At 35.8% G+C, this 13112-nt stretch overlaps 1 protein-coding gene across 2 annotated transcripts in view; it reads right to left on the bottom strand.

The window, feature by feature from the left end:
* Window positions 1-664: 664 nt before the first annotated feature.
* Orc5 (origin recognition complex subunit 5) overlaps window positions 665-13112 on the bottom strand; it is a 76381-nt gene continuing 63933 nt past the window's right edge. For both annotated transcript variants that reach the window (XM_090386593.1, XM_090386596.1), the window contains 4 exons: window positions 6162-6212; window positions 3106-3216; window positions 900-1015; window positions 665-800 (listed from right to left, as the gene is read on the bottom strand). In XM_090386593.1, coding sequence (XP_090242719.1) covers window positions 752-800; window positions 900-1015; window positions 3106-3216; window positions 6162-6212 — 327 coding nt within the window. In that variant the 3' untranslated portion in view covers window positions 665-751. The remainder of the gene's footprint in view (window positions 801-899; window positions 1016-3105; window positions 3217-6161; window positions 6213-13112) is intronic.

Below are 13112 nucleotides of genomic sequence, written 5' to 3'. Positions count from 1 at the left end.
CTGTTAATTCAAGGTAATAATGAAAAAGATCCATGCTAGTCCAGCACAAAGAGGTGATTATCTCATTATAGAAATCAATGATAAAATAACATCTTGAATACCAAATCTCAGTTTAGGATCTGAATGGAATAAAAGAATGTTAGGACCTAAACTAACATTTCATAAATGAAGTTTATCAGCTATTCATATGGATTTCCTTCAAAGTAGTCTCCTTGACACATATACATCAGTGTGTCACTCCTGAAAGTTTTTAGCTCCATTGGAATTGCTAATAGTTCCTGTGTTGTATTCTGAGATATTTCAAGGAACTTGAAACTTGGTAAACAAATTCTTATCCAATTTAAGTACGGCTCTAAAATCAGACATTTCTTAAAAAACAAGTAGCATTTAAAATGCCGTTTTCTTTTAAGAAGACCAATTTAAATTTTTTAGAGGGAAAAACCATTGTATGGGTCTAAAATTGTGAAGCTGCACTGAATAAATCAAAAATATAATTTTATTCTTATCTTAAAAACTATACAAACATTTTCTATTTCTCTTGTAAACAGGAAAATATAGCCATTAGCAATCTGTGAAATTTGCTAAATTGATCTCTTGGGACTGAGGAAATCTTCTCCATATTCCTATAGATGTTATTGAAATCAAATAATGTACTACAGCATTTTGTGTATTTCACCATGATTCTGCATCCATAATGTTTTCATTCTTCCAGTGGTGTTTTTCTTTTTTTGGATGGCAGCGTTCTTGATTCTTACTGGCTGAAATCATTCAGATATTGAACAACATCAAAATTAACGGTTCTGCAAAAAAAGAATTATTCTATTATTAAAATATATCTGATTTTAATTAATTGGTTAAAATTTTTGAATATCAGAAAACTTAACTAAATTTTATTTTACCTTCCTATATTTCTAATAAATTCCAAATTAACTAAACACTTATATTTCGGGGTGCTGAACTGATCCAGGGGCCGGCTAACACAAGACAAAAGACGCAGAGTAACCAATGAAGAAATCTGAAAAATTAAAATAAAATTATCTTTCTAACTGTTAATTTCCTAAGTATAATGCAGAAAACTATTAAGTAAACAATTGTCAATCAACTATTTGCGAAAAAAATCTAAAATAAAAAAAAAAACCTTCCAAAAATACTAAGCAGTTATATTACTTTAAAATTTCCAAGGACAGGAATAATATAAAGGTGCATATCTTCTCTGAAAATATTCACTGATATCTTTTAAAAGTATGAAATGTTTGTAGTTGTACAGAGAAACATGAAAAACCTATACTACACAGTGATCTATTAAGATCGTTTTTCTTTATTAGCTCTATTAATACAGAATTTTGCTTTATTAAGCTTACAACTTTTTTATTGTAAGAAAACTTAATCCCCCATGATTTTTTAAGTTTCACTATTTTGATATCAGCAGTGAACTAAAGCTAATTTTAATAGTAAATGAAACAACATTACTGTACAAAATACTATAATCCTTTAACATGAAAATATTAAACAACTGAACATGGGGTATGACATATTTAATGAAATTTTTAGTACCTAGCATGTTTTCTGTTTATTCAGAAATGGCTGTGTATTATGATGCTAAGCACTTTATATACATAGTCTAAATTTGTTCGCAGCTTGAGGCTCTAGCCCTAAATGCGCCTTACCTAGCATGTATTAAATAAATAATAAAACTTCAAAATTATCAATCAAACCCACACTTCCAAATGAGGCTGTTATACAGGAAAAAGGGGGGGGGGAAGAAGACAGCTCGAACATATAACCAAAACTTTCATTTAGTATTAGTACTGCCATACAGTGCAAGGAGGCCCAAGCTTTAGCAGCACCAGCAAAAAAAAAAAAAAAAAAAAAAAAAAGGGAGTACGTAAATAATACAAATTATGAACTTCCCACCTTATGTATCCACTTGACATTTAAATTTCTTCCAATTGTCAACCTCAACTACTTGCCCAGCAGAGGCAACTTGTTCCAGTAATCAACGACTCACTGCCCGAAAGAAAACTTCTTACAATCTAGTCTAAACCTCTTCTCCTGTAATTTGAATTTATGGCCTCTATTTCAGGAAGCCCCAAGGGAAGATGAAGTTACTATAGAGTTGTTAAAATTGGGAGGAAGAGACATGACACAAAAACTAGCAAAACTCTTCACAAAATGCATTAGGAAAGGTGTGATGCCTAAGGAGTGGAATAATACAATCATAGTTTTGCTGCATAAGAAAGGAGATAAATCAGAAATTGGCAATTATAGACCAATTAGCTTGTCATTGCACATCTACAAGTTGTTTACAAGGGTCATGAACTAGGGTCAAGGGTCATTTGAACTAGTTCTTAAATTTGAATTTTTTTTTTTCTTGAAATTGTCCAAAATGTGGAAATGTACTGTAACCATGTAAATAGAGATATCAAAAATTTACAGAAACATTTACGGAAAAAAAACACACTTCTGCGAAATAACAGTTGATTATTTGTAAAGAAAACCACTCTCTCCTAATTTCCGAAGAGGGCGCTTACAGTAGAAGGTTGACCAGAGCCCATTGTTTGCATCGGGAATACCCCTTGACCAGCACAAGTTCTCGGTATGTGGGACAGGTGGTTGGATAGGATTTAAGAGTATCACTAAGTGGAATAATCCCTTTAGCTCTCTTTAATTCGTGCAGCAGCACTAATTGCCTAAATTGCCTGAAGGCCAGAAGTATGAACAGTGCGTACTGAGTCTCCCTAATCTGTTTGTCATATGAAATTTTTTTTTGCTCAATCGAAACTATTTTAAGTTCGTTAAACAGATCCAACTAAGTAATCTAAAATTCCAAAAATGGTTATAAAGTTTTATATAGAAAATATCTTAACAATAGAGAGTGAAAAATGCAAATTTAGCTAAATAACTTTAAGCGTATGTATTTGTATGGTTAAACATGTGAAATGTTTATAATGGTTAAACATGTGAAAAAAAATTTTTTAATTTTGTGACGGTACCATTGCGTACCGTCACAAAAAAAAGCACTGAGTAATATAATATATAACATACTTTTAAGTTTTATCTTGTAAGGGATAAAAGTATCAACCCTAAACAGATTTTGCTATTTACCTGTGAGAATATCATAGCTGTTGGAGGTACCCTATCTTCAACTATGGAGTAAAAAATTGCCAGCATTCGGTCAAGAGGAAATATTTTTGGACCAAGAAGATGACAGTTTGGCTTAAAAAAAAAAAAAAAAAAAAAAAAAAAAAAAAAAAAAAGGATATTTTTTAAGATAATTAAATAAAAATCATAATATGCTACAAGATAATAAAAGAAAAAAAAATTATAAGGCAATTTGTTTAATTCCAGTAAAGCCAAAGTTCAGAATTTGTTTTTTTAATGTACATAAGAAACCAATGCTCTGCCAACTAAAGCTTTGCTTTCATACCAGTTATTATGCTCCTAATTATATCAAGGTTCCATTATATGTAGTTGCTGCAAAATTTGCTAGTTTGAAGAAAGTAAAAACATCAATAACACTTGAAATAGTCTCCTAGGATGAACTAAAGATTAAGGAATTTGTGAATATACATAAATAGTTATATCTGATGGGCTATTCAATAAAGCGGTCACTCTCAGATTAGATGTTTTACTCTAAGTTGAGAGTGACATCAAGAACATTAAGGAGGATAATTTTTCACTAGAAGGCAAGAATGCATTAGATGTGTAAGCCCAATACATAGCCTGGCTCTTCATGGCTATTTCATTGGTGTCAAGCAAGGTGGTGAAGAACCAAAAGTCCACAAACGATGTCTGTTATGGACTGCCACTGGCAGTCCATAACAGACATCCAATTCCCCCCAACCCCCCACACAGACATCCATGTCTGTGTGTGGGGGGGGAGGAAGGTGGGAACACTAAGCTAATGTTAACAGAAATCCTGTATCTTCAAACAGGCCTATGGGGCTGGGAATTTCCATACTATAACAATTAATGATAAACACCAGCCAAGAAATTGAACTGAAAATTTACTATAAAATAAAATAATATACAGTGAAATGTGATGAAAATAAAAACACTGATTAAATTATAGTTACAATATAATTTAAAATATAGTTAAAAGCAATAAAATTATCTAAAAAAACTGGGTTAAAAGCGATAAAACAATGAAACCTGGAGCTTTCGGAGAACTGCCGTCTCCTTCTTCAACAGCATACTACTAGTGCTAAGACACATCCTTAAGTAGCAGGTCCATGGCACTCATGCACGTGATCATCAGACACATGATCTACATTCTCCATGCGCGTATCGGAAACGGAAGTGGCTCGGGAGCGCGTCAAACAGAAACGGTCATCCCTTCTGAGGACAACTGCCTCAAACAGGGGGTGTAAACGGATCCCCCTGTCCCTATTAATAGTATTGTGATTGGATGAACCGATTTGCAAGCTCTCGAGCCACTTGCGTTCCCAAAATCCATGGGCGCGGTCAGTAATGACCGCATCTTCAGGGGAGATCCGATGCTGCTTTTCCCAGAAATGCTCTGCCACAGCAGACCTCTCATAGTTAGCAGTCTTGATAGCGGTCGTGTGTTCTCCCAGACGGTCCTTTAAACGTCGCCCCGTTTCCCCCACGTAACACTCCTCACAATCCAGGCACTTAATCTCGTAGACCACATTGCTAGTATGGTCCTGGGCTACGGCATCTTTAACTTGGGATATCACTGTGTGCAACCTCCGACCCGGAAGTTGCACACAGCGAGTCTGGCACTCCCGCAATGCCCGTACAATACATTCTGAAAGGCCCGGATAGTAAGGAATGTATGCAGTAGCCACAGGGGCAGGCGACTCCCTACGATTGGACTCAGCCCTATGAATATATTTGTCCAAGACCCTCTGGGGGTATCCACATTTCCTGAGGTCTGCCGTGACTTTGCAAATTTCTATTTCCTTTTCTTCAGGGGTACTACAGTGGGTCCCCACCCTATTCAACAATGCCCTGGCCACACTGTTCTTATGATGACAAACCTGTACTGAGCTATAATGAACAAACTGGCCATGGCACATAGGCTTTCTATAGATCGTCGTTTTTAATCTAGATCCATCTCTGCTCACCAAGACATCCAGACATGGGAGGGACCCAGCTTCTTCCACCTCTGAGGTAAATTGTATAAATGTGGAAAAGCTGTTGAGTAAATTGAGCACCTCATCTTCCTTTCCCTTTTTTAAAATAGTGAAGGTATCATCCACATATCTCCTCCACTCGTGCATGGGGAAATTCAACTGATGAAAAACCCTAGTTTCCAGTTCCCCCATTGCCAAATTGGCCACAATGGCACTGATGGGAGAACCCATGGCCGTGCCACGGACCTGCTTATACATAACTTTTTGAAACAGTGCTTGCGAGGCAAAATTCAACACCTTTACAAATATCATCAATGCTTAGTGAAGATCTAGCACTAAAGCAATCATCCCGTTCCAAGGCCGATCTTACACAATGCACCCCATGTTCAATGGGGATACATGTGAACAAGGATACCACGTCAAACGAAATCATGAGTTCGTCTTCACCTATAGATTGGCTTCGTATAAAGTTCACAAATTCCTTGCTGTTCCTGATTACTAAACTGGAGCGTACCACTATAGGAGAGATGACTCCAGCTAAAAATCCAGATAAGGCATAAGTGGGACTACCCACAAAGAAATCCTGTAACAGGATTTAGGCAGCACTCCAAACCAAAAAAGGAAACCAGAGAGAGGAACATGGGTTCACCCTGTATCCTTTCTATTATTCCACAGGCCAGGAGAGATTTTAAAGAAGTCACAAGCCATGCAACACAATTCAGGCTACAACATGAACAGAAAGGAAGGAGGGGGAGGCCAATCACTTTATTCCCAGGAATAAAATGCAAGCTCTAACTGTCTTCTGCAACCGATATTACTTATTATTTCACACAAAAAGATGTTAATTTGATTGCTATTTCAAAAAAAAAAAAAAAAAGAAAAAAAGAAAGATGAATAATTTACTGTTATATATCTGAACTGAAAGGTGGAAGATAATTCTAGAAAAATTCCTGCAGTAATAATAATACACAGTAAAGGGTATTTTTAAAATTCAGGTTGATTTTTAATTTCTAATATTACCATCTACCATTCACTTTGATAAGACATTTATGAGTGGCTAACCTGTTGTTTCTTGCGAACAGCAGACTTCCTTTTTCTCACATTTTTGTGATTCTATAGAAAATGAAAATTAACAATAAGTTCAGATTACAGCAATTTTACTCACAAAACTCAATTATATTAAACCAATGATGGAATTATATTAATCCAACGTTGCCTACAACTTTGAGCATAAATCATGATAACATGCAAAAAAGGATCAAACAGTTTCAGGACTTAATTGTTACAAATATTGTAACACTGAATAAGAAAATACAGTGGGCCTCGACTTCCAATAACATCACAACATCTGATATTCTCAGGAATCAATTTACCTTCCATATGATCTCTTTATTTTAAGGACCAATGGCTTTCTGATATAGCTGGATGCATGGGCAGAAATTTTCAGATGTATGGCGCATGGAACATCACTTGTACAATTGTTCTCAACCAATTAGTGTCTTTGTTATTATTCAACACAACATTCCCATGTGTTATTCTTTATCTTCTGTTTGATATACTTGTTCAATGTGTAAGCAGAGTGCATGTTTGTTAATTACAGTAATTTAATTGTGGTTATTTTTGAATTTATTAATAATAATAATAATAATAATTTATTTATCCGTATTTTATGTTACACTTTTTTGGGAGATAATAGCAAAAAGGGAGGGAGAACACATAAGACATTTTTTTTTTTTAATCTTCCCTTAAAAAATGATGTGAATAACATTAAAATTATACATAATTAAATAAATTGAAATTAAATAACCATGGTTCTTAAAGTGCAAGTTATGAATAAAATTTCCATTAAAGTGAAGCAAGAGATGATAAAAAAAAAACACGAAGAAGGAGTAAAAATAGTGCATTAGTACGTGAATATGGTTTTCCTCAATAGACTGTTTCTACAACAGTTAAACAAAAGGATAATCTAAAGGGTGTTAAAGTTAGTGATGATTCCAGAAACAGTGCATAAGGGAAGATAATTTATTGTGGAAATGGAAAGGCTTTTAACCGTTAACATGGGTTACGGAAAAACAGATGAAGGGTGATACGGTGCCGAGACAATTTATCTGTGAATGTGCTAAGCAGATATATTATGATCTGAAACTTAAAGCTCCATCAACCAGTGGCAGTGCTGTGTGCTTTGAAGATTTTAAAGCCAGCCGAAACTGGTTTGAGCACTTCAAAAACAGGGTGAACATAAAAGTGTTGAAAGGCATGGAGAGGCATCCACGACTGATAAAGAAGCAGCTGCGGCCTTTAAAATTGAATTTCAAAGAGTTTGCTGATCAGGAGGGTTATCTTCCCCAGCAGGTCTTTAATGTTGATGGAACTGGCCTCTTCTGGAAGCAAATGCTCAGGAGAACATACTTCACTAAGGATGAAGCTAGTTTACCTGGGCATAAGCCTATGAAAGATAGATTCACTCTCCTGTTGGTTGCCAATGCCTCTGGAGATTTTAAATTGAAGCCTTTGAATTGAAGTATTGAAGCCTTTTAAATTGAAGTATTACTCTAACACCCCCAGAATACTTAAACAACAAAAAAGTCAACAAAGGCATGCTCGGAGTGTTTTAGCGCAGTAATAAGAAGGCCTGGGTTACAAGATATGTCTTCAACGAATGGGCACTTGTTGAAGTTTACTGTCCTTCAGTAAAGGGTTATCTTGAGAAAAATAAGCTTCTTGTGAAGGCATTGCTCCTGCTGGATAACGTGCGAGGCCATGATTCCGATTTTGTTCAATCTCTTGAGGCACAATTCAACTTTGTTCAAGTCAAATTTTTGCCACCCAACACCACTCCTCTTCTTCAACCAATGGACCAACAAGTGACTGCACACTTCAAGAAAATCTATACCAAGAAAATGTTTACAAGTTGCTTTGCAGTCACCTCTAGTGAAAATGATGTCACCCTTAAACGTTTTTGGAGGTTGAAGTTCAACATCCTGGACTGTGTGAGGCTGATTGTAAGTTCTTGGAATTATGTTTCCACCAGGTGCTTAAATTCAGCCTTGAAAAACATCCGGCCTTTAATTATCCATAATGTTGATGGATTTGAAGATGATGGTGCTTTGACAAATGATACTGTCACTACTGGTAAATCAATGGGTCTGGAGGTTGGCAAAGAGGACATGGAGGACCTTATTGACACTTGGGTGTGAGCTAACAACCGAGGAGCTACTTCCGTGTCACTCTCCATACTCTTCGTTATGGAGAGTGACACCGAAGAGGAAAACACCCAAAAAGTATCAGCTGAAGAAGACTGTTATTTCTTGTTGGGAGCATTTAAAAGGAGTGGTAAAAAAACACCACAACACTGAAATCAGATGTGCAAAATGGAGGACAAAGTCATTTCTTACTTCAGGAAGCTACAAAAAAAAAAGTCAAAAACTGTCCACTTGGATAGTTTCTTTGCCAGTAGTAGCAAAAGACTATAAAGACACCTGATGCCTGATCTATCTATCCCACCACCACCACTATGCTGAAATTGATTTCATTACCCTGCATTTCAAGTCTAAGGTAAATGCTATTTTTTTTTAAAGATGTGTTATAACTATTTATTAAATAATCTTTATAAAACACTCATTTTTAATGTAAAAATCAAATATAACATGTAAGAAATACCTATTTTATGTATTGTTGGGGGTTGCCTGTCAAGAGTTGAGAATGAATTACAGGGAACCAATGTATTATTGGTTTCAACTTACAATATTTTCAACATACAATGGGTTTTGTGGAACAAATTATCATTGGATGTTGGGGTCCCACTGTATTATTTTACAATAATAACCTAAAATATCTAACAATTTTTACACTAGATGGTGTTTTGGTTGCATATGCACAAAGAAGGCTTATTTTATCTATATTTGATGGCAATTAATTTTGTTTCAACTGTTTTTTGTCTCTCTCATAGACAAAGATCTGTAAAATTTTGCTTTTTGTTGAATAAATTAGCCTTAGTTATAGAAATGATTGCAGAAACATATGGTGAAAAAACTATATTTGAATGGTATCAGTGCTTCAAATGTGGATGTGATATTGTCAAAGATGATGCAAGGTGAACGTATGAACATATCTGTCTCCCCAATTAGAAGAATTATTCAGGAAAATCATCAAGTAAGAAATGATTAGACAGTCTTTCAATCTGGAATATCAAATGGTAGTTATCACATATGTGTGGTCACAAGTAAGGAGATTTTTCATTCAAGCCTGTATGCTGCCACAAAAAATGTCTGACCCACTGGCACCTACGGGCTATGCATTTTTTGTGCTACCAAACAGCATATTCAGTACATTTGCAGTCAAAATGAATATGTAAACTCTTTTGGCCTCAGCCATATCAAGAATAAACAGAAATCTATTCATTTATCCATCCTACCATGGAATATTGTTCCCACATCTGGGGAGGTGCCCTCAAAACCTTTCTCTCAGACTTCCAGATTCCATTCAAAAGAAGGCAGTTAGGTTAATTAATGACCCATTTCTAACAAAGTCTCTCCGCTCTCTCTCTCTCATAGACATTCTGTTTCCACTGCATGCCTTTTCCACGATCACCGTTCTTCTGAATTGGCTTCTATAATTCCCACTTTCTCTTCCAAACCAGTCCAATATGTGCCAAAACCAGTCAGCATCCATATACTGTCCAACTTAAAACTCACAGAACCAACTTTTCTTCTTCCTCATTTATTCATTCAACTTCTGTTTTTTGGAACAACCTCCCTTCATATGTATTTCAAGCAATATGTATGAAGGGAGGTTGCAATGTACAGAAATTCAAGTGTAATGTCAACAAGTATCTTCTTTCATATTCTCGACTTTCAACCCATGCACACTACTAACTATTAGAGGTTCTAATATATCTTGTGTTTTGAGTTTTTATTAAAAAAAATTACCTGATATTTTAAACACAAAAAATTATGCAACTTCACAGCTGGTTAAAATTGATGATGATGACAAGAGATTCTAAAAATAGTAGTAACAGGAGATGACTGCAATATTATTTTTATGACCTTGCAGATGAAACGTCAATTCTCTGGATGTTAAGCTGACCAGAAAGAAAAAATTTTGATTTACAGGTTAAATATATATATATTTTGACTATAAAAAGCATAATTCACTATTAATTTATACTATAGGTCATACCATTAATCCATTAAGATTTCTAAGTACATGTATGTATGTACTTAGAAATCATTAAATGTTTGAGAACTGCAGTCAGAAGCAAGGATCTAAACTACAGACAAGGGAATATTGGAAATTATTCCATGACAACAATCCCCCCTTACTGCGTCTTTCCAAAAACTGTTTTACAACATCCTCATTATTAATCTTGTTTTTAAGAAGCAAGTTTAATTAATAATGAAGATGTAAATAATGAGCAAATGTCTCATAAATTAATAAAGAGTGGTTTTTCCTTTCAATGGAGGCATTAATTAGATAACAAATGCCTTCTCTGCATTAAATTTATTTTGTCTTGCTGCTTTGCTGACGCTTCATTCCCTCCGGTGATAGGCTTGGTCTTATGCTTGCTTGGTTGAGAAACATCGCTAAATTGTGCAGGTAGATATAAAGTTCTCTGAGCAGTGCAGACGAGCTGCAAGAGTAGCTCATGGTGTCTTGTCAATGATATACAGGAATTTTTCTAGCAGGGATAAGGAGGTGATTATTCCCTTGTATAAGGCAATGGTTAGGCCACATCTTGAGTACTGTATACAGGTCTGGAGGCCTCATTTCAAGAAGGATGTAGAGCTGCTGGAACGGGTACAGAGAAGGGCAACAAGATTAGTGAATGGAACAAAGGGTTGCTCTTACGAAGAAAGGCTTAAGTTTTGCAAATTACAGAGTCTGGAGACTAGGCACCGGCGAGGTGATCTGATAGAGGTGTATAAGGCTTTGAATGGTTTGAGCATGCTCAATGCCAATGGGATTCTTCATCTTGCTCAGAATAATCAGCTCAGAGGGCATAAATTCAAATTGAGGAAGGACGGATGTCGGATAGATGTGCGGAAATTTGCCTTTGGCCAGCGGGTGGTTGGTTGGTGGAACCAACTTCCATCACTTGTTGTTGAAGTTGATAGCCTAAACAAATTTAAGGCTCAACTGGACAGGTATTTCGAGCGAACGGAGGGGTGAAATGGGAGTGGTGTTTTTTTTTTTTTTTTTTTTTTTTTTTGGCTGATGCTGAATAAGCTTGCTTTCTTGCATCATATGCCTCTACTAATGCTAATGCTAAAAATGAGCCAACCAAAAATCATTAATATCATTTTTAAGTGAATAACACCACCACCAAGTAGAAGCAAATCTATTATTCATTAAACCTTGAAGGCACTGCTGTGACCAGAATTTATTATCTATTTATTTTAAGGTGCATCGAAGTAAAAACATCCTAATATTTTAATAATTTGTTGCATTGAGCAAATGCAGTCTGAATACTAGGAGTTACATAAACATCTAATTGCATGTTTAACTAAAACTTAAATGCAGTGCAATCTCGATATAACATCCCATCCCTCTTCATACCACTGTTTCAGATATACTGCAGGTATGATCATGTCCCCTAAAATGAATTATGAAAAAATTAGTGTGTTCAAAGAACTAGCAATTTCATATTGGAAACTGGAAAAAGTGAATACTGATCCTACTACTGTCTTTCCAAGAAGGGAAATTAGCTAAAAATTGGCTGTATATTTGCTTCGATATATTCAGTATTCAGTTGCAGAGTAATTTTTGTAAACAACAGGACTCGTCAGAGAATAATAACTGTAGAACAAGCTGCAAAAATTCAGAACGTTGTGGCAAAATATTGTCATTTGACCCTCAGAATGATGGCTGATGAGTTAGATATGAATAAGGAGACAATTCATCAAATTCTGCATGAAGATTTAGGTAAAAGGAAGATCTGTGCAAAATTTGTGCTGTGTAGCCTCATGGATGAGTAGAAACATCAAAGAGTGTCATATTGAAAGACTTTAATCAGACTTGTCAAGACAATCTTACATTCCTCCACTGTACTGTCACTGGAGATAAGCATTGAGTGTTTCAGTACGACCCAGAGATGAAGCGCCAGAGCATGCAGTAGACTTCAAAATCATTACCAAGGCCTAAAAAGTTTTGTTTACAGAAATCCAGGATCAAGACAATGCTGATCATGTTTTCTGAGGAACAGGGTGCGATGCACAAGGAATTTGTATCAGAAGAGGAGAGAGCCAATGCCCCATTCTATGTACAGGTGCTTCAAAGACTACTGAAGTGCATTTCCCAGATGCTAGGTGATTTTCCAGATGATAGGTGATTTTAATACCAAACAGAAAATATTTTATTAAAACTGTTCACCTAAAACTTTTTAATACAGGTTAAAGAAATTCACAAGATGTCCTCAGTAGTTTCCAACAAGGGACAAGGTATTCTTGTATTGATTGCAGCCTCCAGGGTTACCCCTATATACCACTGTAGCATCTGTAGGTTATTTATAGCCAGCAAGTGTGTGTGTGTGTGTGTAAGTATATGTGTGTGTGTGTGTTGTGATGGTTGTTGTTTGCTGGCCCTGGAGTCTTAGCAGCCGGGAGGCAGGGAGCAAGCTACCTGCATCCTGACTCCCATCCCTAGCCAAGTGGAGGTGCTCTGGGAACTATCTAAATTACACTAAGTGGGATTCCAACAAGTGGAATTCCAGTTATAATAAATAAGGAATGAGGAGGAGAAAGTGGGAGAAAAGAAAGTAGAAGAAGAAAAGAGAGCAAAACACTCTCTCAGGAAAAAGAAGAAATAGGAAAGAGGAAAACACTAGTTGGAAAATCTAACAAGCGAGAGAGCTTGAAGAGGTAAAATTTTGAAGCCCAAAGGCTTGTAATTTTGAAAGAAAGATTCCCCTAGCTGGGAAGGAAGCCCAACCTGCACTGACAAGGGGAGAAAGAAAAGTCTCAAGGAAAGAACATAGGTAATGTACAAATGGCTATTAGATAGCCACTTAAAAGAATA

The sequence above is a fragment of the Mastigoproctus giganteus genome, chromosome 1 (assembly GCF_048544385.1).
Source record: "Mastigoproctus giganteus isolate SK-2022 chromosome 1, ASM4854438v1, whole genome shotgun sequence".
NCBI classification, from domain to species: domain Eukaryota; kingdom Metazoa; phylum Arthropoda; class Arachnida; order Uropygi; family Thelyphonidae; genus Mastigoproctus; species Mastigoproctus giganteus.
This window is presented reverse-complemented; position numbering and strand designations above follow the sequence as displayed.